Source organism: Manis javanica, chromosome 8 (assembly GCF_040802235.1).
Source record: "Manis javanica isolate MJ-LG chromosome 8, MJ_LKY, whole genome shotgun sequence".
Taxonomy (NCBI): Eukaryota; Metazoa; Chordata; class Mammalia; order Pholidota; family Manidae; genus Manis; species Manis javanica.
Genome location: NC_133163.1, coordinates 113,309,830 through 113,337,167, shown reverse-complemented (window position 1 = coordinate 113,337,167; position 27,338 = coordinate 113,309,830). Strand labels below are relative to the sequence as shown.

Sequence of the window (27,338 nt, the reverse complement as noted above, 5' to 3'; positions counted from 1 at the left end):
AGGCACTGTTCTAAGCATGAGGGAGACAGAGTGAACAGAACAGCCCAAACACCTGCCATCACGGAGTTTACATTACAGGGTGTGCATGTGAGGACGGAAGGGGTAGCACAACGCAATAAATGAGTACATTTATTTTATTTGGTATGATAAAAAAGAAGAATGCTATGAAGAAACATAGGTGAAGGGGGTGAGAGAAATTCAGTGAGTCCTGTTTACGTGGGAAGGAATTGAAGTTTTAAATAGGGTGGTGCAGAGAACGCACTGAGCATTGCCAGACCCAGAAGTGTGGTGTAGATGTGTCAAGAGGCCTAATCAATGGGAAGGAAACCTTAGGTTGTGCTGAGGTGAACACAGAATCCTCAGGCCTCACGGCCAAGGGCAGTAGCAGACAAGGCCCATGGCCACCAGAAGCATGGACCAGCACGCAGCCGAAGGGCCAGCAGGCCCAGGGCACCAGGAGGAGGCGTGAGGACGCAAAGCTCCTCCTTTGCTGCTTTGAGGATACGTAGCTTTTCCTGCAGCTGCCACTATTCTGGGGAAAAAGAGAACTCTGGAGAGGGAGAATCTGTCCAAAATACTGAGAAATTGCCCATAGAGATTTTTAACTGGGAAAAGTCCATGATATCTCGAGTTGGCCCCATTGTATTTTCTGCCAACTGCAGTCAGAGCAGGGAGAGGGGAAGATAAAATCAATTGCACTATGTAAAGAATGTGTTCCTGCATACATGAGTCTGTACACTTTGGCCACCTTCTGTACAATTTGTATCTTTTCGCATAAGTCAAGGAAACCTGGGAAGTTTTGAATCTCTACTTCAGGACTGTATTGAGTTGATCTGTGGATCAGAGTGACTTCTTAACATACTGTAGTTTCTAACAAACTATTTGTACAATTAACGGCCTCTGATGACCCCCATTACCGTCTCCCTTTATAAAGCCGTACACAGAAGAGTAATTTAGTAACAATTCAGGCCAATGGCCTCTCCCAGGATTTAATGGTAGGGAGAGTTCACCAGCTGGTTATATAGCTTTTCCAGGAAATGCCCTACACCATGGTTATCGTAGCTACTAATGGATTGGATAGGGACTTTCACTGGGATAAAAATAAAGCTCTGTCTCCTTTCTGGGGAGCTTTTCTCCTGGAGGGGCTACCAAGGGCAAACCTGTTGGGTCCGCAGAACCCCAAAGCTTGGGACCTTGTGTGGGACGAGGACAAGAGACTGCTATTAGTGAGAATTGCTAAATCAAGGTAGAAACAGGGCCTTGGGGGCAAATGAAGGTCCTTGATGTAAGCACTGCTGCTATTCGAGAGGTGGCTTGATTAACACCCAGTGCAGCATTAGAGCAGCTGTTTTCACCTTGTAACATTTTCAAGCCGTGCTGGGCCCTGTGCAGAAGAGTCACTGAGACACATCAGACTGTGCTGCTGCATTGTGGCTGCGAACTCCGGCCTTGGCATGGCAGTCTGTTGTGAAAACATCCCCTCGTCTTCCAGGCTGGGCACTCAGTATCTGTTTGCCTGGCCCTCTCCCTGCTGCTGTGAGGGGGGCAGGCCAGGTGCCCAAGCCCTGGGCACGGCTGCCTGGGCCCAGGCCCTTCCTGCTGACTCACCTGTCGTTTCACTTCCGCAGATTCTGCTTGTGTATGTTTCTAGATGAGCCTGGTTTTGAGGCTTATAACTGCGCAAGACTCTAGAACGTCATTGTAGATCATTGTTTTTTGAATACAGAATCAAATACATGATTTTCCTTATGTCCTTACTTATTTTTAGTTACTATTTTTGTGCAATCTTTAGGCTCATAAAACCTCTTTGAATTCCCTTTTAAAATACTCAGAATAGCTTTCTCAAAAGCAGAAATTTGAAGTGGACTGAAATGTTAAGAAAAATAAGGAATGTACCATTAGTTCCTTCTGCCATTATTTAATAGCCAATAAACAACTATGGTAGTTTGAACTGGCAAAATGTGTATGTATTTTCTTTTATAATTCATTGTATTGCTGTTATAATAGCATAAATTATTTAAAAAATGAAAACTCATCAAGGATCTAATCTCAGCAAAACCCTATATTTTTACGTTTTCTTCTATTTTTCCTATTGACAAACCATCTTTTGTAGTTATCATAGAATAGATAATACTGTTGTTTGCCTTCTCACTTAATATTTTTCATAAACATTTTCCAGGTTTTTACATGCCATATATCATTTCAATCAGCACACGAAATTCTGCTAAGTTGATAATCTTCATAATTTGCCCCTCCACACCCTTCTCACCTGTTTGTCTGTGTACATACCTGTCTCCCCTGGAGTGCCAGGAGAGTGCCCTGTGTTAATGTTCTAAGGCTGCTGTAACAAAGTGCTGCACACTGGGTGGCTTAAACAACAGAAGTTTATTTCCTTACAGTTTTGGAGGCTATGAGGCAAGGTGCTGGCAAAGCTGGTTTCCCCTGAGGCCCCTTTCCTTGGCTTGCAGATGGCCGTGTTCTCCCCTGTGTCCTCACGAGGCGTCCCCGTGTGGGTCTGTGTCCTTATTTCCTCTTCTTAAAATGACACCGTCATAGACATTGGGGATCAACAGAGGTGAGGCTTAGAACCTCACCCCACTGTTTTGAGAGAAATCTTCTGCATCCGTGGATGTTTTGTTGCCCTTGTCTAGCTTGGATCAATGCTTAGTCTATAGGCACAGACCTGATCATCTACATTTGCCCTCTTACAGCACTAAATTATGTTTTCTACCTTTATCTTGCATCTACCTACCACTTCAGCATTTTATTAAAATAATAATAATAATAATAATAATAATAATAATAAGGGAGAAATGTGGGATTCACATATAAATCAAGTATAAAAATCAAACGAAAAAAAAATGACACCGTCATAGAGGATTAGGGCCCTCCTTCATGACCTCATTTTAAATTAATTACCTCTTTAAAGACCTTATCTCCAAATACAGTCACATTCTGAGGTACTAGGAATGAGGACTGCAGTATAGGAATTTTAGTGGGACACAACTCAGCCTACAAGAGGTATTCAACAAATGTTTACCTGTGATGAGCATTCAGGCTATTCCCCCACCCTTCCCCCAAGTAGAAGGACTTCAAAGAATAGATTTATATAGTCATTACATTTTTTAGATACAACCAAACTGTCAGATATGTATTTATATTTTTACCATTTTTGGATGTCTTTTAATATATCAGCTTTTAATTTTACATGTGAGGAAAATAAAGACGAGAGACAATAAATGTTTTGCCGCTATTATGTTTCCATTTGGAATGGAGGCTCAAGGTTTTTTTTTTTTCACAATTTATTCGTTCCTTTATTTCCTGGAACCTCAATGCACACTTGCTTATCTTTTTTGTTTGTTTGGTTTTATTTTGTTACCATTAATCTATAATTACATGCAGAACATTATGTTTACTAGGCTCCCCCATTCACCATGTCCCCCCCACAATCCCCATTACTGTCATTGTCCATCAGCTTAGTAAGAAGCTGTAGAATCACTACTTGTCTTCTCTGTGTTGTATAGCCGTCCCCATGCTCCCCACACATATTATTCATACTAATTGTAATGCCCCCTTTCTTTTTCCCCTGCCCTTATGAGGCTCAAGTTTCTATCATGAATTTTTTTCCCTACTGGAAATTATGCATAGAATACTTTCCCCTCTCATATTATTTATTGTCTCTTTGGCTCATAAAGGCAATATTAAACCTTCTTGGTGAACAATTTCTGCCAAACTTGCCATTGAGGGGTTTTTAATTTTTTTATTAAGGTATTATTGATATACACTCTTTTAAAGGTTTCACATGATAAAACAATGTGGTTATTACATTCACCCATATTATCGTGTCCCCCATGTACCCCATTGCAGTCACTGCCCATCAGTGTAGTAAGATGCCACAGAGTCACTACTTGTCTTCTCTGTGCTCAGCTGTCTTCTTCATGATCCCCCCTATACCATGTGTGCCAATCATGATACCGCTCAATCCCCTTTTCCCCCATTCCCACCCACCCTTCCTCACTCCTCCCCTTGGTTACCACTAGTCCCTGCTTGGAGTCTGTAAGTCTGTTGCTGTTTTGTTCCTTCAGTTTTGCTTTGTTGTTATACCCCACAAATGAGGGAAATCATTTGGTACTTGTCATTCTCCGCCTGGCTTATTTCACTGAGCATAATGTCCTCCAGCTCCATCGATGTTGTTGCAAATGGTAGGATTTGTTTCTTTCTTATGGCTGAATAGTATTCCATTGTGTATATGTAGCACCTCTTGTTTATCCATTCATCTACTGATGGCCTCTTAGGTTGCTTCCATTTCTTGGCTATTGCAAATAGTGCTGCAATAAGCATAGGGGTGCATATGTCTTTTTGAAACTGAGAAATTATATTCTTTGGGTAAATTCCTAGGGGTGGAATTCCTGGATCAAATGGTACTTCTGTATTTAGTTTTTTGAGGAACCTCCCTATTGCTTTCCTCAATGGTTGAACTAGCTTACATTCCCACCAGCAGTGTAGGAGGGTTCCCCTTTCTCCGCATCCTCACCAGCATTCGTTGTTCTTAGTCTTTTTGGTGCTGGCCATCCTAACTGGTGTGAGGCGATATCTCATTGTGGTTTTCGTTTGCATTTTTCCCTGATGATTAGTGATGTGGAGCATCTTTTCATATGCCTGTTGGCCACCTGAATTTCTTCTTTGGAGAAGTGTCTGTTCATATCCACCACACATTTTTTAATAGGGTTATTTTCATTTTGGGTGTTGAGGCGTGTGAGTTCTTTAGGCATTTTGGATGTTAACCCCTTGTCGGATATGTCATTTACAAATATATTCTCTCATACTGTAGGATGCCTTTTTGTTCTGCTGATGTTGTCCTTTGCTGTACAGAAGGTTTTTAGTATGATGTAGTCCTATTTGTTCATTTTTTATTTTGTCTCCCTTGCCTGAGGAGATGCGTTTAGGAAAAAGTTGCTCATGTTTATATTCAAGAGATTTTTGCCTATGTTTTCTTCTAAGAGTTTCATGGTTTCATGACTTACATTCAGGTCTTTGATCCATTTTGAATTTACTTTCGTGTATGTGGTAAGACAGTGATCCAGTTTCATTCTCTTACATGTAGCTGTCCAGTTTTGCCAGCACCATCTGTTGAAGAGACTGTCATTTCCCCATTGTATGTCCATGGCTCCTTTATCATATATTAATTGGCCATATATGTTTGGGTTAATGTCTGGAGTCTCTATTCTGTTCCACTGGTCTGTGGCTCTGTTCTTGTGCCCATACCAAATTGTCTTCATTACTGTGACTTTGTAGTAGATCTTGAAGTTGGGGAGCAAGATCACCGCCACTTTATTCTTCCTTCTCAGGATTGCTCTGGCTATTTGGGGTCTTTCGTGGTTCCATATGAATTTTTGAACTATTTGTTCCAGTTCATTGAAGAATGCTGTTCATAATTTGATAGGGATTGCATCGAATCTGTATACTGATGTGGGCAGATGGCCGTTTTGACTATATTAATTCTTCCTAGCCAGGAGCATGGGATGAGTTTCCATTTGTTAGTGACCTTTTAATTTCTCTTGAGAGTGTCTTGTAGTTTTCAGGGTATAGGTCATTCACTTCCTTGGTTAAGTTTATTCCTAGGTATTTTATTCTTTTGGTGCCATTTTGAATGGAATTGTTTTCCTGATTTCTCTTTCTATTAGTTCATTGTTAGTGTATAGGAAAGCCACAGATTTCTGTGTGTTAATTTTGTATCCTGCAACTTTGCTGTATTCCGATATCAGTTCTAGTATTTTTGGAGTGGAGTCTTTAGGGTTTTTTATGTACAATATCATGTCATCTGCAAATAGTGACAGTTTGACTTCTTCTTTACCAATCTGGATTCCTTGTGTTTCTTTGTTTTCTCTGATTGCCGTGTCTGGGACCTCCAGTACCACGTTGAATAACAGTGGGGAGAGTGGGCATCCCTGTCTTGTTCCCGATCTCAGAGGAAAAGCTTTCAGCCTCTCGCTGTTCAATATTATGTTGGCTGTGGGTGTATCATATATGGTCTTTATTATGTTGAAGTACCTGCCCTCTATACCCATTCTGTTGAGAGTTTTTATCATGAATGGATGTTGAATTTTGTTAAATGCTTTTTCAGCACCTATGGAGATGATCATGTGGTTTTTGTCCTCCTTTTTGTTGATGTGGTGGATGATGTTGGTGGATTTTCACATGTTGTACCATCCTTGCATCCCTGGGATGAATCCCACTTGCTCATGGTGTGTGATCCTTTTGATGTGTTTTTGAACTCGGTTTGCTAATATTTTGTTGAGTATTTTTGCATCTACATTCATCAGGGATATTGGTCTGTAATTTTCTTTTTTGGTGGGGTCTTTGCCTGGTTTTGGTATTAGGGTAATGTTGGGTTCTTAGAATGAGTTTGGGAGTATTCCCTCCTATTCTATTTTTTTGAAAACTTTTAGGAGAATGGGAATTATATCTTCTCTGTGTGTCTGATAAAATTCTGAGGTAAATCCATCTGGCCCGCGGGTTTTTTTCTTAGGTAGTGTTTTGATTACTGTTTCAGTTTCTTTGCTGATAATTGATTTGTTTAGATTTTGTGTTTCTTCCTTGGTCAGTCTTGGAAGGCTGTATTTTTCTAGGTCGTTGTCCATTTCTGTACAGCAAATAGCAACATACATCCTTTTTCTGTCTCCATGAATCTTAAATTTATTTATTTATAAAACTTAACATAAATAGCACTGTGGAGTGATATCTCTTTTTGGAATTTATTAAACTGTGGAATTCTGCACCATGGTGGGCATACGTATAAGGGCAGAGACTGTGTGAGGAAATCCTTCCACTTAGAACGCATATTCTGAAGGAATTAGGCAGATGATCATTGTAGGTAGTGACTCAGCACCTGGGGTAGGAGACTTTATCATCCGTGCTCTTGATGTTCAAACCCAGATCTGGCCGATGACCCTGTGAAAAATGGGACAGTTTTGCTGTTACCACAGACCTGCCCCCATCTGGTTGGCAGTTTGCAGGGGTACAGTATATACCTATGGTAAAGAAACAGCTTCTGAGGAGAGCCTGCATTTGCCATGGAACAGTGCCCTCCGCTGTTTCTGAGGGAGCCATTCAGCCATAGTCAAATCATGAGGGAAGAGTGCACTGCTCAGAGACAAAGCAAGCTGCTCCTTGTTTGCAATGGTCAAGATACTGGGAAGCCAACTCCTGGCACCTGCAGCCAGTCCCCACTGTAAATATTCAGCAGGAGAATCAAGACAGCCCAGCCACAGCAGCTGACCTCCCCTACATCTGTTCCCAGGCTCTAATCCCACACTGCATGTGAATGCTCTTTTTCTATTTTTCGCTGCAAATACAGAAGAGCCTCCATTAGTTTTGCTCCTTAGCAGAAGGAATTTTTACAACATTGATTTTAACCATTGAGGTTGGCCTTTAGAATAACTTCTACTTCTCAGTATTATAAAATTAAAGGAAGCACAGTCAATGGCTGCAGTGAAGTAGTCATGTAGAAGAGAACAGCAGTTCACTGTCGGATCAGCCTTGTTTCCTTTCTTGCTTTTTTCCTTCCTTCCTTCCTCCCTTCCCTGCTCCCCCCTCCATCATCATCATCTTTTTAATGAAACCATGTAAAGTTGCCAGAATGTCCGTCTACGGGAATAATGTCACATAGAGGAAAATGGTTTTTTTGCTGACTCAATTTACATTCTGGGAACAACTGTTTTTGCTGGTTCTCCCCACTCTCTGAATTCTTATTCTCAGTTTTGTATTCTGGGTGTGACCCTGAATGATATAGTCAACATTTACCTTTACTTTAACCAACAACAAGGGCAGTTATGGACCTCAAGATGTTATTAGGGATATGTGTCCTTCCTAATAACTTTTGAACTGTTTTCTCAGCATTATTTCACTTAGCTAGAGCAGAGAAAACATAGTGATGAACAATAAACGATGCATGAAAGGAAAAATTTTTTTGTTTCCTTCAGTGATCTGAAATCAAAATGTGTAACAATACTTTTTCTTTCATAATTCTAAGTCTCCAATTCATGAGGGCAGAGGAGTGGATTTCTTGCTCTATCATGTGGCAGGACAGTGGTACATGGGAGCTGGCCATACCTTATCCTCCCCTTGTGCCAAGAACGAAATCTGGTTTAATGAAGCACCTACTAAGGCCACACCTACTGGGCAGAAACTGCCAGATTCTACAGGACCCTAGAAGGCCTCTGCCACTCAGTGTGGGAATAAGCCACGCGAGCAGTGCTGCTCTTTGAGGTGGTGGAGGGTGTTTCCATTTAGGGTGCCAGGTAAAAACTCAGTGACTTGTACGGTCAGACAATGCTTATTTGCACATTACTCTAGTAATTGCCAGGAGAAAAGGATTTTGTTTTCTCTGAGGCCTGAGGTGAAGAAAGAATTTACTCATTCTTGGCAATTTACCAGACTAAGAAAGTTGCTTAATTTTTTTTTTCCATTTGGTTCCTTCTGTTTGAAATATTTATCTGTGGTCCAAGCTGCCTTTAAGCCTTTCATTAAAGGATGACTTTGCTGACACATGATCAGCCTATTATGGGACAGGGATAGGCAATTGACCTCAGCCAATACAGACTCTTTGGTATTTCCTGCTGTAGCTATTGGAAAAGAGTGATTGTGCTGAAGTTGCTAATCTGGTAGTATAGGATTTAGGTTATTGGCAGAAGATTGCCACTTAAAGGAGCAATGCCCATTCAGGGAAAGGAGGGAGAGAGATGAAGCCCTGAGGACACTGGTGAAACTTCTGGATTCAGCCATGCCTGAAACCTCATATTTTTAGTTCCATAGGCAATATCTTTTTTTTAATTTTGCTGTAATTTGGAAGTTAGTTTAAGTTAAGGTCACTTGCCGCTGTAGAGTTCTAATTATCAGTAGTGAGCCATCTGCATTGCAGAGGTCCAGTCTCTTACATTTTTAAGATTAACTAGAAGTATTGATGGACTCTAACTTTGTTTAGCATCGGTGACATTATTCTGAAAATGGTCTACTTTGTTTACTATTTCATACTATTTAGCTTATCCTATAGCCACTGAAATCTATTGACAGAGCTGTTGACTGGGCAAGGTTGATCTTGGAAAGGCAACATGGGAGGAAAGGTAATCCGTAGGCAAACCTCAAGGGAAAAACTGAAGAAAACATCTTCCCTCTACAAGTTCCACCATCTCCTAGTGCACACAGTCACGTACCACTTGCCTTCTTTTTCCAAGGATGTTTGGGGGTTAGTGGGGCAACAAGTCCTCAGTCCGAAGTGTGAGGGACGCAGAGAGGAAGCTCCTTAGCCTCCACAAGGTGCTCCTGCTCAGTATCCTGGGTAGTATGTCGATGAGGAGATCTGGATTTATGAAGCTTATGTGGAAAAACAGGTAGCCCAGCAGTGTGATGAAAAATAGGGTTATGAAAAAGAGAAATAGAAAAATCCTGAAAAGAGAAAGCCAAGAAACTGTTAGCCAGATGTTAGACAACCAGGAACAGACCAGTAAGTCATACCTAAATGCACACCTGGTTCCTTCTTGATATTCAAATGTCTCCCACTAAATCTTGTCTCCGTTCCCAGCAACCCCTTGTAAATGTGGTCCTTCCCTAGTGCTGGCTTGCTAGTTACTGTCTTCCATCACTGTGTTTTATTTTCTTTTAGTATTTATCATTATCTGAAATTATCTTGTGAAGTAGTCACACTGATTTATACCCCACTAGCAGAGTATACATTTCTGTGGGTCTACACCCTCTCCAACACTTACCGTCAGATTTTTAACGTTTCACTAATCAAATGGGTGTAAAGTAATTTCTCATTATGGACTTGATTTGTATTTCCCTGAGGAACAGTGATGCTGAATATCTGTGCATAGGTTTATTGGTCTTCTGTGTTCCTTTTGCCCATTTATCTACTAGGTTGTTTGAGCTTTTCTTACTAAATGGTAAAAATTCTTTATATGTTCTTGATATGAATCCTTTTCCATGTGTACTTTGAGTAACTTCCCTCTACTTTCTAAGTTAACAATTGAAAAGTTAACCATTTTTTAATCAAGGCTAGTTTATCAACCTTTCCTTTAGTTAGAATCAATCCTTTTTATGTCATGTTAAAAATCCATGCCCTATACCAAGGTCTGAAAGATACTTCTATCTTCATTGAGAGTTTGTAGCATTTAAAAAATATGTTCACAAATTCTTTGATACTCCTCTCATTATGAGATTTCCCTTCATTGGGATGTGGACTGGACTTAATGGCTCATTTCTAAAGGATACAATATTGTGGAAGTGACGTGACAGTGTGTGACTTCCTAGACTAGGTACTAAAGACACTACAGCTTCTTCCTTATTCTCAGGAGAAAACCAGCTGTCATATTGGGAGCCTTCACAACCAGCCCTGTGGAGACGTCCATGTGATGAGGAACTGAGAGATCTCTGCCAAAATCCAGCAAAAAAGCCAGTGTGAAATAGGTCCTGTAGCACCAGCCAAGCCTTCTAATTACTGTAACTTTGGCCAACATCTTATCTGTAGCCTCACAACAGACCCTGAGCTAGAAGTACCCAGCTAAATGACTCCAAGATTCCTGACTCACAGAAACTATGGGATGATGGATGTTTATTACTTGAAACTAGTAAGTTTTTGGGTAATTTGTTAGGTGGGAATAGATAACTCATGCTGAATTTTAAAGATTCCTTTCTTTCTTTTTGTGGACATTTAAGTCTTTAACACATTGGGCTTGCTTTCTATATATGCTGAATGTTAGTGATCTGATACCATTTTTTGTCTTATTTGGATAACGTTTGTCCCTACCATATTTTTGAACAATTCTTCCTTTCCCCTATGACATATAATTATTGTTACATATCAAAGGTCTAAATGTGCACTGTTTCTAAGCTTTTTTTTCGTTCCATTTCATTGTTCAGTTTTCCTAGTCTGGTCCCAATAGCACACTATCATAATTATTGTAGCTTCATAGTAAGTTCTGATATCTGAAATGGCATATTCCCCACCTCTTACTTTTCTTTAAAATTTCCAGGTTATCTCTGACCCTTTACTCCTCCAAATATAGTATATTTTAGAATCATTTCATTCAATTGCATGAAACATCTTTTGGGGAGTTTGATTGGAATTGAATTGACTATTTCTCCACTGGGGATAACTGATACATTTCTGGTATTAAGGCTTCCTATCCATGATCATGGTATTTCTCTTCTTTCATTCATGATACTTTTAATATTTCTTAATACATTTCTCTAAATTTCCCTATGGTGGTCTTGATTTCTTCTTTAAATGATGAATTTTTTTGCCCTTGTTGTGTTACTATGATTTGCACGAGCAAACCTCCACTGTTTCCTTCCTACATTAACCTTATCCGGCTGTTCTGGGCTGCCTCCAGCCCCAGGACAAATTCATTACCACTTGCACTCAGTAGTCAGAGAGAACCCCTTCCCCACCAGTTCTCTGAAGTTTTTCTCTAGAGTTGATCTTAGAGCCCGGATCCAGGATCCATTCTAGTCAAGTATCTTAGAATTAGAATCAGAAGCCCTTTACAAACCTCCTTCCTCCTTCCTACAAATCTCCTTGAAGCTGGATACAATATTCATAAGGAGGTTGTGGGTGACATTCCCAGGGAAAATCTTAGGAATAACCAACTTTTTAATCTCTTGAGTTAACAACCAGCCTACCCGTGCCTCACAGAATGGTCGAGTAAAACAAGAGGAAAGGTGTTTGTAGTTTGGTGATCTAAACTTGTACATTCTCCTCCAGATTACCAACTGAAGGCAGACAGCCCTTGGGAGTCCACATGGGCGAATCCATGCTGGGCACTGGTGTTAAAAGTATAGGTGAAGGCAGTTGTAGGATTTCTAGGAAAAATTCTACTAGTTGTTCCAGAACACTATATTTAGGGACACCAAAATATGTAGTACTTCATTTACCTTGTATGAAGGGATATCCCCCTTAAGCCAATATTCTAGACCATTGGAAATTACCTTTAAACACCAATAATTTTATGTTAATCATTTTGATGGAACTCTTTCTAAATCATATTTTATACCACTTTGAATATATGTTTCTCTATGCCTTCTTAAACAGATTATATTGAACATAATTTGACCTTTTTCTTGATAATGCAAGGACTTCATGAAAACAGATCTTTGCTGTCACAGTGATTCCTTCAGAACTAATATGCACTCAGTTGTTTGAATCTTGAGTTCTTAGGCTAACAAATATTTTTGAGCAATTATGATGTGCTGGATACTGTTAGGTGCTTTATCTTTTTTTCACAATCATTTTCTCTTTTATCTGTATTAGGCAGCAGTATATTGCATTTAGAAGTTCTCTCCCTATGTATGTATATATTTTTCATCTCAGTGGTAAAGAGTTGACATTGTAACAAGGTTTGAGGAGGGCATGTGTCATACAATAGGGTGAAAACCCAATCACTATGCTTATGAACCCCATTTCTAATCTACTGATTCTACTGGGGATCCAGACACATCAAATGAATTCTGATTGTTAAGGGAAGAGGGAGGAAATGTGAGATTTGCCTCATGTCTTTTAGGTGATAACATTCCCATTTGTGATTACTGCTCGGCTGTTGGCTGCTAATACTGGAAAATTAGATTAGTAATTGCCTTTCGGCAAGAAGTCATAGCATTAGAACTGAGAAATGTGGTCACTGATGACACTAGTTTGTTGACTCTGTGTGTGTGTGTGTGTGTGTGTGTGTGTGTGTGTGTGTGTGTGTGTGTGTGAGAATGTGTGAATGTGTATACAAGGTTCTCCTTGTCGTCTGCAGGATGGCTAGTAGATCTCCCAGTGTTCAGGAAGTTTGCTCAAAGATATTTACTTGCCTTTTACAGAGCCATATTCCCTTCTTTTGGAGAGAATTGTCCTGGGAGAAGAAGAAAGGACATTGATAAATAAGCAGTTTCATCACTGTCAAGTAATATTCAGTGAGCCATTAGTTATATGTTATGTTTAGATACCATACAAATTTTTTTCATAAACAGATGAAATTTTCAAAGACAGTGTATATACATATATATTCATATATATGTATGTGCATTATTTATATATACATACACACACACACACACACACACACACACACATATATATATATATACACACACTTAGATATTTCTATATACTTTTGTATCACCTCCTTATATATACTGATAGGAGTAAAGGAAGGCATAGAAACGTAACGTCTGTTGCCCAAGGTTATACAGCTAGTAAGTGATAGGGCCGGGCCTGAAGCCTGGACCTCTGCGAATCCACATTCTGGGCTCTCATAACTCTTTGCTTACCTTCACCTCAGCCAGCAACCCTTAGAGGAATGAACAAGCTATGGACACCACAGAAATATATTCTGAGATAAGTTTTAGAATGTATAAAAATGGAAAGGTGAAGATATATCCTGAATTTCTGTGACATTTCTTTTACAAAATATTTCCTTAGTTATTTCATTTTCCTTTTAACTTCCTTGGGAGATAAAAAGATGGAGGAATTAAGATCCTATTTTAAAATTGTGTAAATAAGGCTCATAGAATTGGAATCAGGAGAAACTGTGTGTTTTACACATTTGGTTCTATAGCTTGAGTCCGATGAGGTGAAGCGCCCTCTGATCAGCGCTCAGGGAGCATCTCTGTAAGGACGGCTCAGACTCAGGGCTCGGGACCATCATGGGACTCTGGTAACCCTGATGAACACGCTCTGTTTTTCCTCTGATGGGTAGTCAGATGAATACTTTGATGAACCATTGGGGGTAGATGAGGGGACATATCAGAAAGTATGCTAAGCCTCGTCCTAGAGAGGGGGGGTCCAGTTAATTTCAGGGTCCAGTTAATTTTTTTGCTGAGTGGAATATGCAAGAGAGGGGCCAGAATAACTTGCTCAGGACCATTGGAGTCATGGTCACTGTGGGCATGTGTGACATATACCCGAACATCTAGATGACCCCAGGGACAATGGTGTATTATTAATGTTTGCTTTTTGGGAAAAGAAGACTTCTTTTTTTTCTGAGGTTATCAAGACCATATATTTCATGCCAAAAAATTTCTGGTGAATGTCAGTCAACCTTGCCTCTTAAACCAATATGCATTACAAAAATAAAGTTAAATAAAAGTTTATCTTTTAGTCCTGTGAACTTGCTGCCCCAAAATGCCAAACAGGCAAAGAGCCGTGATGCTCTGCATCCAATTCGATGTCCTTCTGACCTTTACATATGTGCTGGTGACATCACGATGTTAAATATGAGTAGTCTTGGAGCTTTGTCATAAAGAAGTGATGACTTCTTATGTTAACTCATGGGGCATCTCTGATCAGATAGTGACAGATAACCCTGGTGCTTTGTGTTTTGAAAGATTCGGGACCATGTTGGGATCACCTGGAAAGAGTTCTGTGATTGCAGGAGGTGGGCGGTGTGGTATATGTGTCATATATTAGCCTCTTCTCTGTAGAGTATTATACCCTCAGTTAATGTTCCTTCTTGCTTGCATTCTGAACCTTCTGAGGTCTTAGACTAGTTTCTACGAGGATATGTCATTTACATGTTTTCTTTGTTTCAGGTTTTAGGTTGGAATGCTTTGAAATTACATCTAGTACTCATCTTAGAAAATGCACATGGGAAGATTTGTGTATGTTTCGTGGCTTATAGTGTTTTGAAAACTCTGACAGGCAGTGGCACTGAGTGAGAGGACACAGGGTGGAACACTCACCTTATTATTTTGGCTGTTGTATTTTTTTGCAGAGCTCATGCTCAAGACTTTTGATCTAGGGGGAAATGAATGAGATAGGGGTTGAATAAAGTACACTCAAATATTCATACTACATAATGATTATTTAAAAAGTTTTACATTCTAAAGCTGTGCTGTCCACTATGGAAGTCAGTGGCTACATGTACCTGTGAACATTAAAATTAATTAAAATAAAAAAAAAATCAGTTCCTCAGTCACACTACCATGTTTCAGGTACTCAGTAGGTGGCAACTGGCTACTATTGGATGGCACAAAGTTTTACTGGGCAGCTCTGTTCTAGAAACTGAGCTTAGCACTGAAGCCATACTTCAGAATTCCAAGAGCAGGTACCCTGTGGCCCTCCCAGGCCGCAATGCATACCAGGGCTGTTTAGAGGCGCTATGAAGTTTGGGTCTCTTTACCTCGATCCCAAGATTCTAAAATATTTAATAAATATAAGTACTTCTTGACTAAGTTAAGATGTAACTTCTAAAAAGGGGCCAAGAAATGGGAGTGAGATTTTTTACTTTGTTTTCTCACCATTTCAATTCTAGACAAACTCAGAAAGGAGGGGCTTTTGTCTTACCATTTCTAACCTCTAATGGTCACAGTTTAGTAGTTAATATAGCGTACAGTTTGAGTTTTGTAATATGATGGCCTTCGTGTGTCTAGAGGTTAGTTTCATACCTATCTTATATGGCTTAGTCTCTATGTTTTTGGGGAAATGAGGGTGGTATTAGTTTAAAGGGCTTTTCTGTGAAAGTAGGAATGTCCTACTCATCAGAGTGCCTGACCACCAGCCCTTTTAAAATCAGATGTTCCTGCCCTTAATATAAACCTGAATAATTGAACATGTGATAGAAGCATGAAGGGATGGTTTTTTAAGAAGGATGGAACAAGGACCTCCTTTTTGATGTTGGTGTGGTTTAGTGGGAGTCAAACAATCACCAACAGAAGGGAGAGAGATGTGGTGTTGGGGCTCACTCAGTCCCACGTAGGAATTGGTCAGAGGAATGTTTGCTCTGACCGAGGCTGAGCTGGAGTTACCACTAAAACCAAGAAGTTCCTTTTTTTGTCAAAACTCACACTTCTCTCTCAAGGAGCCGCATCTCTGCTTCTTCTTCCATTTTCCTCCAAGTTTCCTGGTACTTCTTCCCAGAGAAATAAAAGAAGCCGCAGTTACTAATTAGAAGCCTTATACTTCTTCTAATCATAAGAAGCATGTGTTATTACGCGGTAATATGAATGCTTGGTCTCCTTCTCCAGCCCCGACACCCACCACCACTCCTGGTCACTCGCTGTACTTCCTACCTTCCCGGCAGGTCCCTGGGTATTTGGCGTCATGAAAGGAAAAGTGCTCATTATGAATTTAAGAGCACAGAGGTCAGGAGACCAGGGCTGTAACGGAATGATATTGGTGGTGGGTTGTCAGGGACCCAAAGTCTCTTTGTAATGCCACTTTGAAGAGTTAATCTTGTCCTAGAAAGTGTTCTTGGAAAAGCCTGGTTTCATATTATCCTGTCTGTACCTTACAAACCCTTTTGTGTCCCATTACCGAGAAACTGTACCTTAATGCAGAAGACCTGATCTTTGCAGAGCTGGGCCACATGTGCATAGTCTTCCATTATCTGGGAAACCAAAATTCAGTCTTAAATTTCTTTCAGGAAATTTCTCTAAGAACAAGAGTATACTTGTTTCCTCCTAAATCCCAGACCCTAAATGTAGTTTTCTAATTGTTCTAAATATGTTTTTGCTGTATATATGAACTCGTTTTTTTTTTTAGGATAGATAAGCTTTATTTTGGGGGGGATTTTATTTTGGGACAGTTGGGAGAAGAATAGATACTAATTTGTTGAATATACTGATATGGAACATATCCTGTAAAAATTATTGAAGAGAAGGAAACCTAGGAGACTGCATTCATCTTCCTTTCCTTCATCCCCTCCCCAACCCCATAATGGTTCTGGATCTGGAGCCTTATTATGTGTAACTCAGTCATTTGCAGAATGTATTGCATCGTCTAACTGAACATCAACTTTTCCTTCCTCTGGGAGAAGTAATACTGAAATTACTACCATCACCTTGGCCAGTTCCTTCTCTTGGTCGGCACAGGAAGCTTCCAGCTGTTGTAACTTAACCTACAGAAAGGGAAGGAGATGGATAACTCAAGGTGCAAGCAGGATTCCATTCTGAAATGCTGTCTCAAAGGTTACCTGACAGGTGGTTGACATGCATCAGGTATGATGTCAGATGTCTTTTTAATGGGGGAGAGTCCAACCATGCAGCGTCCTTCTGGTGAACCTGCCCTTCTACACTCCCAAGCCCTTAGCATTCATCAGGGCTCCACTCACGCTTAAACTACAATTCTTAGCTTCCTTCCTTCTTAGCTATTTCTCTTAGGGAAAACATCGATCTTGAAAAACTTCACTCTTCTTTTTCCTTTTATATGCTTACTGCTCACTCCTTTTTTGCTCCCCATATTCCCTGTTCCTTCTTTTCCTTCCTTATTTGATGAAATCCTATGCTATATTGGTCACTACGTTGGAGTGATGGGCAGAAGGCCATGAGAGTAGAAAGGGTACAGCAGTGAACAGGATTGAGAGTCAGAGTCTCTGCCTCTCAGAGCTGACATTCTAGTTGGGGACATGAACAGATAAGTCAACATGATAATGATAAATGCTATGAAAGAAATACAAACAGAGAAATGTAGTGATAGCGATGGCATGAGAGCTATCATAGCTGAAGTCCTGTCTGATGAGATGATACTGGGTTGAAATCTAAATGGTAAATATTAGCCAAATGGAGATCTGGAAGAAATACGCCCCATGCAGGGTTGCAGCAAGAGCCAAGACTGTGAAAGAGCACATATTTAGTGTGTATGTGGAAGTTATGTGGCTGGAGCATGGGGACACACCTGGGAAGGAGAAGATGAGGTGGGGAAAGGTTGACCTGGGTGAGATTATGTAGGGCCTTGTGGCTTCTAGAGTTTGGTTCCGTATTTTAATTGCAGTGAGAAGCCAGGTGTGAACTCGAAGTAGTAAGGACATAATCTGATTTGTGTTTTTAAAGAATAAGTCTTTTCTATGTGTGAAAAGTAGACTAAGGGTAAGAGCAGAAGCAGGAAGACCAAGAGGCTGATTTGGCATCCAGGCAAGGGCTGATGGTGGCTTGCAGAAGGGTAATGTAGCCGAGGAATAGATGTGCTCGGGGGATATTCCCTCGTTAGAGCAGACAAGCCTGCGTTTTTCCTTCCTTCCACTTTTAGCTCTACTGTTCCCACTTTGATCTAGTACCATTGTTTCACATCTGAAGACTTCTAACAGTTCCTTTCCTCTTCAGTCAATTATACCCAGGGCCAGAGAGCCAGATGTGCTAAGGGCTGTATCTTGAGGACGGTGGTCTGAGACACAAAGAGGCGCAGCAGGCCTACCATTAAACTGATGAGCTGATTGCCAGGATGTAAGAACAGAAGCAAGAGATGCTATGGATTTCATAGAATTAGAGAAATCACTTGAGAATTCTACAGCGCATGTAGGCAAATGGGAGTAATCTAAAGGGTCAGTAATGCTTTAGAGTTCTTTGGAGGTGGGCTAATAGCTTCTGGGAAAATAATGGCCATTGTTGTGACAATACCTGGAACTACCTATAGTCTTCCTGCTCAGCTGAGGTGACACAGCATCACCAGACTTAAAGCCTTGCCATGGGCTCTGCTGGGCTGCTGTCAAGAAAACTTGTTTTGAGCAGAAGGAAGCCAATGCACTTAGTTATACGGCAAGGCTAGTCAAGGGGCTTCATAAGCCTTTCTAACCGGAGCCCCAAGTTTATCCTGAAGCACATGCAGGCTCCACATTTCTTCCTTTCCAGATACATTTCCTGGACAGGCATGGCCAAGCAAGCTGTTTGGGTGGCTTTGGACTTCCTGTTTTGTGTGTGTTTTTTTTGTGGCCATCAGTACTAACCTGGCTGACAGGAAATAGGGAATTCTCTATTTTTCACTTTGTATTTCTATTTTCAGTGTGTCCATATCTGCAGGGCCTCCACAGACGTAGTATGGGCTTAAGTGTGAGCTTAAGAAGCTAAAGAGAAATAAGGCAGGGGAAGATGGGATTCTACAGAAAATATCAAGTAAGAATTGTACCTGCTTTCTGAATAAAAAAATAAGTCCACCTTTTTGCATCTTTGATCAGATGGATTGTGGTTGTGCCCAGGTTTTTATCTTTGGAACACAATTAGAGAAATGCTAAGCAATGTATGATGATGCACTCAGCAGGTAGAGGTCACTAAATATTAGGGTGATAAATTGAATGAATCCTTTTCTGGATGGGAGTCAGTGATAGAGTGTGTAAATTACCTAGCACACAGTAGATTTGACAAATCCTAGCTCTGCTCTATGAATTCATACATTTGCCTCAGCTAGACTTTTAAATAATCACGTTAAATATGTGACATTTCAAGGTTTTACTCTTCAAAAAAAGGAGAGTTAAAAATGCACAATTTCATTCAGTTTTTCAAACTGAGGCTGGAAGGGGCTGATTAAATTGCCCAACTTCATATACCTCACTAAGTGCTGGGACCAGGATATAAACTAGGGACTTCAGTGTTATATATGCATTGTGCAATTGTGTTCTGCTCTTCCTAAAGGAAGAGAAACAAAATATATGGCTTCAGAGTGAAATTCCTTACCAAGGGCAGAAAAGAATTCAGTACTCAGTAGTCTAGGCTTAAGTCTGACATGGGCTAAAACTACAAAGAATTTATCCCAGTTTTGATAGTTGTTTCCACCTAAAAGCTTGCTTCCTGGTTATGTAACCCAAACCCACTCAAGATTGCTTTTTCGTTTACCTTTGAGTCTTCTAGTGGTCCCTTTAGATGGCCTTGTTCACACTTGGTTTCCTTTTGCGATTTCCTTGTAAGCTATGATTTTAAATAAATACATATTTCAAATAAAAATACATCAAATAAAAAATTCTAGAAGACAAGCACACTGTTTGGTGTGTAGAACCAATAACATGGCCTTGGTAAAGCTGCCAGGAGATTGTCCCTTAATGGATACTTGGTGCCCTTGGAATCATCTTTATTCTACCTCCGTCTTCTTCTCACTAGTGTCGGCCACCAAAGCTAGGGTCTGCACAAGCAGGAGGACTTCCCTGAACCCTGTGCCATTCCAGGCTACAGAGGGCTGCAGGCGGGGGTCAGAAAGTAGGGCGATCATAGGAAACCTGCTGTATTTTGAGCAGGAGTTGAGGTAGAGTGAATGCCTGGATAAGGAAAGGGGAAGCCCTTGGGATTTAAGTATTTTAAAAAGTCTGTTGAAAATAAAATTAACCTTTCACCTTCCGACAAAGTGTCAGTGGATTCCATTTTCTTGTGATAGAATGAAAAACCCATGGGATCACCAAATAGCCCAAATGTCGCACCCACTGCCTTCACCTCATGCTTGCAGGGGAAGTCCATGGCATTCAGGTACGAGGCTCAGCCTCAGGAGAGTGGGGCAGGGGTAGAACCCGCCCCCCAGCACAAACTTTTCTGACACGTGGGATCCTCTATGATCATTTTCCCTCCCTTGTGTCTTTGACAGCTGGAGCCGCTGCGGGGAACGTGGGGAAAACTAGAGCCCCAACCCACCTTTTTTTGAAGGTCTCTTATACCGTGCACCAGAGTCTCATTTTTCCTTTCCTGTTGAGAGAAAGAAGCAGAGCATAGGTGCGGAGCTCCCTGCTGCCACCCACCTTTATTCAGCTGATTGTTCTCCCTTTCACCTGGTGCTGTTTCCCTGCAGTAACTCTACCTCACTGCTACTGTCAGGTAGAGGACCTGTGGTTTGATTTCCACATATGTATGTGTATACCAACTCACCAGGATAGACATGCCCACATGCAGGGCTTCCCAATATTGAATATTACCAAAGATACTGTGCCACTGACACATATTTTACCATGACTTTTGACTATTCTTTGCATGTAGAAAAGAGACGACTAGCTTATCTGATGACTAATGAGAGACAAGCTGAGGAATAAAACCTATCAGATGGCTCTTCCCAGCTCCTTGCTTACAAGTCTGGCGATTTCATCTTCCTGTTCTTGCAAAGTTCCTTCCCTTTCCACGGTGGTACTGTTCTCCTTCTCCCACTCATCATCTTTCAGGTCTTGAGTCTGAGTGATCTCACTTTCCAGCCTGAATGACACAAGCACATAGTGTGAGGAACAGACAGCTTCAGAACTGGAAAAACACATCTATCAGTTTTAAGGGTTCCTTCAGGGTCAGTAAATATGGCTCTCAAGTTGGAAGCCCATTTTTCCTGGGTCCTTACCATCATAATCACTTCAAAGGCAGGAAAAAAAAATCACTTCAACGTTTGACCTGAGTCCTGAGTCAAACACCCTAGTGTTCTTTCAGCTCAGGTGAATATCATCCAGTCTTTTAAGAATCTCTTTGAAACTTGCTGTAATTCCGGGTTTGAGCCACAGAAAATGCCAAAGAATGAAGAAGGAACTGCTACATAAGATAGAGGTGTCTAGAGCAAGTGGGAAAATTCAGGTTTGTCTCTTCTCCTCTATCCCATCCCTTGGATTGGGAACTTCCCTCAAGAAAACCCAGCACTCACCTCTGTATTTCTTCTTCTTTCTTGTGGATTTGGAGAAGAAGTTCCTGATTTGCCTCATCTGTGATTTGCAGGTCTCTTTCAAGGTCTGTGTTCAGACTTTCTAGGTTCCTATTTGACTGGGTCAGTCTTAAGATCTCCAACTCCTCTGACCTATAGATTCAGCCCACGAAAGGAACAAGGGCCAGTTATCTCAGGGTCAGGGATCTTTGGGCCAGAAGGGATATCTAGGAGACCTGTGATTCAGCAACCTGGCTGTTTCTGGGAGCACACCTTTCCTTTTTCATAGGAAATTGTATTTCTTAATCATGCCCTTACAGTTTGTTTCAGTAATTCTGAACTCCGTGAGCAAGAGGATTTTCCCAGGCTTTCTTGATCAAAGTGCTCAGTGTAATAGTGCACCTCCTCCCTGGTTCCAGGAGAAGATTGTTTCCTTAATAGCCTCTTGTATTGGAGAGAATGGTTTCTCAGGAAAATGGTGCACAAAATCTGCTCATGAAATACACTTCCATTGAGTATTTTCATCCAGGCACCTGGCACATCACTTAGAGTTGGTTTCTGCCTTATGCCGCAAGAGCTCTCCACGAGCAGATGGGGCTTCTGTTTCTCCCTCCCTCCTCCCATCTCAAAACTTCTCCATTGTCTGCTACAAAGCTTGAGAATCTACCATGGGAGTCACTCCACTGAGTACACACAGATATGATCCAGGCATTCACTTTCAAGAATACAAACATCTTTTTTGAAATAAATTTGATTGTAATAATGGTAATATCTCAGTGGTTTAGAAAGGGTACCTGGCAAATGGGAAGCTCTCAGTAACTTTTTTTTGTTGTTGTGTGTCAGTTAATTGGTTTCTCTTTGAAACTATAAACTGGGGATAAAGTGTGAGGGAGAGGTGTTTTGTTTTGAGTGGGAATGAGGGACGATTTTGGTAAAGTAAGTCCTTCCTTGGAAGGGCTGAGTGGATGCAGGATTTATAAGAGTTGTCACTTCAGGAGGACATGGAGTGCTTGGGGTGGTGTCAGCAGGGGGTTGGATAGACAGGAGCGTAGGAGGGAGTGGGTGGGGGGGGAGATGAGGGAAGTCATGCAGAGTAGACCTGCTTCACACCTTGGTCCTTGGATGTGGCTTTGCATAATCGTGATACTTACTCGTGATCTAGCTGATCGTCCTCGGGTTCTTCCATTGTAGATTCCCTGAAATACCAGCAGAGATGCATTGGATGAATTGGGGAAATGTGTCCATTTGTGAAACACAGAGTAACTAGCCAAGAGTCCCTAAGTATATGGACAAAATTAAGTCAAGTGATTTCCTCCCTCCAACCCCCCAGGTTTTGGCCATGACAAAACCCAGCCCTTTGATTCTTCTGTCCCTCATCTGACTGTAACTCAGATAAGGATACAGTGAGGATACAGGGATAATGCTGGAAAATTCAGTGTATGTCCTTCTAGTGGGTACATGCGGAGATGGTTCTCTAGAACAAGAACCCTTTCAAACTTTGCTCCAGGTAATTAGAATCAATAAAGGTCATCCCTTCGTCTTAAGTCCCTTTTTGCTCCGTGGCCAGTTGCTTTCCTTAAGGCCCCCTGGGCATGAGTGTAGGTGCATGACCGCCCTGAAAAGTGATCTTTCTGGCCTCTAGCCAGGACTCTGTAAGGATCGTCAGATATTAAGATCTTTAGTATTAAATAGGGCTCAGAAAAACCAAGCAGAAGTAGATAATTTGGTTCATTCTGTACCTTAGTTCCCTTTTTATCTCCAATTCTTCAATAAACTCTGTCCCCCTTCTGTAAATGGCTTCCTGATTCTACCTTAGTCGCTCAGCTTCTGAAGTCTAGTCCTTCCCCACTGGAACCAACCAGTAGAGTGTCAGACCCTTCCAAAGGGTCAGGACTCTGCTATTGACATAGGATGGGTGGGGCAGCATGTCATAGTGGGGTGGGTCACAATGGTCATTCATGCAGAGTTCCAAGGCTATGTGGGTATATGAGGAGATGGTTCTCTAGAACAAGAGCCCTTTCAAACTTTGCTCCAGGTAATTAGAATCAATAAAGGTCATCCCTTCCTCTGAAGTCCCTTTTTGCTCCGTGCCCAGCTGCTTTCCTTAAGGCCCCATGGACATGAGTGTAGGTGCATGACCACCCTGAAAAGTTATCTTTCTGGCCTCTAGCCAGGACTCTGTAAGGATCGTCAGATATTAAGATCTTCAGTATTAAATAGGGCTCACAAAAACCAAGCAGAAGTAGATAATTTGTTTCATTCTGTACCTTAGTTCCCTTTTTATCTCCAATTCTTCTATAAACTCTGTCCCCCTTCTGTAAATGGCTTCCTGATTCTACCTTAGTCGCTCAGCTTATGAAGTCTAGTCCTTCCCCACTGGAACCAACCAGTAGAGTGTCAGAACCTTCCAAAGGGTCAGGACTCTGCTACTGACATAGGATTGGTGGGGCAGCATGTCACAGTGGGGTGGGTGACAGCCGGGGGTTGGATAGACGGGTGTGTAGGAGGAAGGGAGGGGGGAGATGAGGGAAGTCATGCAGAGCAGACCTGCTTCACACCTTGGTCCTTGGATGTGGCTTTGCATAATCGTGATACTTACTCGTGATCTAGCTGATCCTCCTCGGGTTCTTCCAATGTAGATTCCCTGAAATACCAGCAGAGATGCATTGGATGCATTGGGGAAATGTGTCCATTTGTGAAACACAGAGTAACTAGCCAGGAGTCCCAGAGTATAGGGACAAAATTAAGTCAACTGATTTCCTCCCTCCAACCCCCCAGGTTTTGGCCATGACAAAACCCAGCCCTTTGATTCTTCTGTCCCTGATCTGACTGTACCTCAGGTAAGGATACAGTGAGGATACAGGGATAATGCTGGAAAATTCAATGTGTGTCCTTCTAGTGGGTACATGCGGAGATGGTTCTCTAGAACAAGAACCCTTTCAAACTTTGCTCCAGGTAATTAGAATCAATAAAGGTCATCCCTTCCTCTGAAGTCCCTTTTTGCTCCGTGCCCAGCTGCTTTCCTTAAGGCCCCCTGGGCATGAGTGTAGGTGCATGACCGCCCTGAAAAGTAATTTTTCTGACCTCTAGCCGGGACTCTGTAAGGATCTTCAGATTTTAAGATCTTTAGTATTAAATGGGGCTCAGAAAAACCAAGCAGAAGTAGATAATTTGGTTCATTCTGTACCTTAGATTCCTTTTTTTATCCAATTCTTCAGTAAACTCTGTCCCCCTTCTGTAAATGGCTTCCTGATTCTACCTTAGTCGCTCAGCTTCTGAAGTCTAGTCCTTCCCCACTGGAACCAACCAGTAGAGTGTCAGAACCTTCCAAAGGGTCAGGACTCTGCTACTGACATAGGATGGGTGGGGCAACATGTCACAGTGGGGTGGGTGACAATGGTCATTCATGCAGAGTTCCAAGGCTAGATGGATGGCCGAGTTTGGTGGTAGTCAGTTCAGTGGTTGTGATTCCTGGGTAGTATGAAGGGGTAGTCCCTGTGTTTTATTTTTCTCGCAGATTGAGCTTCCTCTCTGCCCGAGTGTGGCTATGGGAACCTGGGTCCTAAGGCATCAGTCTGATCCCATAACCGCTCATTCATCTGACACACACTGAAACATCAGAAGAGCGCTTATGGATGCCAGGCACTGTTCTAAGCATGAGGGAGACAGAGTGAACAGAACAGCCCAAACACCTGCCATCACGGAGTTTACATTACAGGGTGTGCATGTGAGGACGGAAGGGGTAGCACAACGCAATAAATGAGTACATTTATTTTATTTGGTATGATAAAAAAGAAGAATGCTATGAAGAAACATAGGTGAAGGGGGTGAGAGAAATTCAGTGAGTCCTGTTTACGTGGGAAGGAATTGAAGTTTTAAATAGGGTGGTGCAGAGAACGCACTGAGCATTGCCAGACCCAGAAGTGTGGTGTAGATGTGTCAAGAGGCCTAATCAATGGGAAGGAAACCTTAGGTTGTGCTGAGGTGAACACAGAATCCTCAGGCCTCACGGCCAAGGGCAGTAGCAGACAAGGCCCATGGCCACCAGAAGCATGGACCAGCACGCAGCCGAAGGGCCAGCAGGCCCAGGGCACCAGGAGGAGGCGTGAGGACGCAAAGCTCCTCCTTTGCTGCTTTGAGGATACGTAGCTTTTCCTGCAGCTGCCACTATTCTGGGGAAAAAGAGAACTCTGGAGAGGGAGAATCTGTCCAAAATACTGAGAAATTGCCCATAGAGATTTTTAACTGGGAAAAGTCCATGATATCTCGAGTTGGCCCCATTGTATTTTCTGCCAACTGCAGTCAGAGCAGGGAGAGGGGAAGATAAAATCAATTGCACTATGTAAAGAATGTGTTCCTGCATACATGAGTCTGTACACTTTGGCCACCTTCTGTACAATTTGTATCTTTTCGCATAAGTCAAGGAAACCTGGGAAGTTTTGAATCTCTACTTCAGGACTGTATTGAGTTGATCTGTGGATCAGAGTGACTTCTTAACATACTGTAGTTTCTAACAAACTATTTGTACAATTAACGGCCTCTGATGACCCCCATTACCGTCTCCCTTTATAAAGCCGTACACAGAAGAGTAATTTAGTAACAATTCAGGCCAATGGCCTCTCCCAGGATTTAATGGTAGGGAGAGTTCACCAGCTGGTTATATAGCTTTTCCAGGAAATGCCCTACACCATGGTTATCGTAGCTACTAATGGATTGGATAGGGACTTTCACTGGGATAAAAATAAAGCTCTGTCTCCTTTCTGGGGAGCTTTTCTCCTGGAGGGGCTACCAAGGGCAAACCTGTTGGGTCCGCAGAACCCCAAAGCTTGGGACCTTGTGTGGGACGAGGACAAGAGACTGCTATTAGTGAGAATTGCTAAATCAAGGTAGAAACAGGGCCTTGGGGGCAAATGAAGGTCCTTGATGTAAGCACTGCTGCTATTCGAGAGGTGGCTTGATTAACACCCAGTGCAGCATTAGAGCAGCTGTTTTCACCTTGTAACATTTTCAAGCCGTGCTGGGCCCTGTGCAGAAGAGTCACTGAGACACATCAGACTGTGCTGCTGCATTGTGGCTGCGAACTCCGGCCTTGGCATGGCAGTCTGTTGTGAAAACATCCCCTCGTCTTCCAGGCTGGGCACTCAGTATCTGTTTGCCTGGCCCTCTCCCTGCTGCTGTGAGGGGGGCAGGCCAGGTGCCCAAGCCCTGGGCACGGCTGCCTGGGCCCAGGCCCTTCCTGCTGACTCACCTGTCGTTTCACTTCCGCAGATTCTGCTTGTGTATGTTTCTAGATGAGCCTGGTTTTGAGGCTTATAACTGCGCAAGACTCTAGAACGTCATTGTAGATCATTGTTTTTTTGAATACAGAATCAAATACATGATTTTCCTTATGTCCTTACTTATTTTTAGTTACTATTTTTGTGCAATCTTTAGGCTCATAAAACCTCTTTGAATTCCCTTTTAAAATACTCAGAATAGCTTTCTCAAAAGCAGAAATTTGAAGTGGACTGAAATGTTAAGAAAAATAAGGAACGTACCATTAGTTCCTTCTGCCATTATTTAATATGCAATAAACAACTATGGTAGTTTGAACTGGCAAAATGTGTATGTATTTTCTTTTATAATTCATTGTATTGCTGTTATAATAGCATAAATTATTTAAAAAATGAAAACTCATCAAGGATCTAATCTCAGCAAAACCCTATATTTTTACAAGTTTTCTTCTATTTTTCCTATTGACAAACCATCTTTTGTAGTTATCATAGAATAGATAATACTGTTGTTTGCCTTCTCACTTAATATTTTTCATAAACATTTTCCAGGTTTTTACATACCATATATCATTTCAATCAGCACACGAAATTCTGCTAAGTTGATAATCTTCATAATTTGCCCCTCCACACCCTTCTCACCTGTTTGTCTGTGTACATACCTGTCTCCCCTGGAGTGCCAGGAGAGTGCCCTGTATTAATGTTCTAGGGCTGCTGTAACAAAGTGCTGC

At 41.6% G+C, this 27,338-nt stretch overlaps 2 protein-coding genes and 1 pseudogene across 8 annotated transcripts in view; 1 reads left to right on the top strand and 2 right to left on the bottom strand.

Moving 5' to 3' along the window:
* Positions 1 to 27,338, top strand: part of CSNK1G1 (casein kinase 1 gamma 1) — a 304,324-nt gene that overhangs the window by 104,866 nt on the left and 172,120 nt on the right. The window lies entirely within an intron of this gene.
* LOC140843182 (transmembrane and coiled-coil domain-containing protein 5A-like) lies at positions 121 to 26,686 on the bottom strand. 4 transcript variants are annotated; one of them, XM_073211968.1, is made up of 13 exons: positions 23,937 to 26,686; positions 22,489 to 22,533; positions 21,341 to 21,490; positions 20,790 to 20,910; positions 20,362 to 20,412; positions 19,579 to 19,650; positions 16,818 to 16,874; positions 16,305 to 16,364; positions 15,823 to 15,887; positions 14,719 to 14,773; positions 12,850 to 12,890; positions 9,213 to 9,444; positions 121 to 6,951 (listed from the first exon to the last, which is right to left on the bottom strand). In XM_073211968.1, exons 1-12 carry the CDS (start codon positions 24,011 to 24,013, stop codon positions 9,246 to 9,248), a joined length of 993 nt encoding a protein of 330 aa, XP_073068069.1. In that variant the 5' UTR covers positions 24,014 to 26,686; the 3' UTR covers positions 121 to 6,951; positions 9,213 to 9,245. The 4 variants fall into 4 exon arrangements, with proteins under 4 accessions (XP_073068069.1, XP_073068070.1, XP_073068071.1 ...); XM_073211969.1 differs by having other exon boundaries at positions 9,220 to 9,444; XM_073211970.1 differs by having other exon boundaries at positions 121 to 9,444; positions 23,077 to 26,686.
* Positions 12,360 to 12,472, bottom strand: LOC140843317 (small nucleolar RNA U13; annotated as a pseudogene).

What these genes read in the sequence shown, in the direction of transcription:
- LOC140843182 (XM_073211967.1), bottom strand. Translation starts at nt 24,013, where the DNA reads ATGCATCCAATGCATCTCTGCTGGTATTTCAGGGAATCTACATTGGAA. An exon ending in GACGATCAGCTAGATCACGA is followed by an intron (nt 21,491 to 22,488) that starts GTAAGTATCACG and finishes CTGAATCTATAG; the next exon opens with GTCAGAGGAGTTGGAGATCT. An exon ending in AAGATGAAATCGCCAGACTT is followed by an intron (nt 20,413 to 20,789) that starts GTAAGCAAGGAG and finishes TTCTCTCAACAG; the next exon opens with GAAAGGAAAAATGAGACTCT.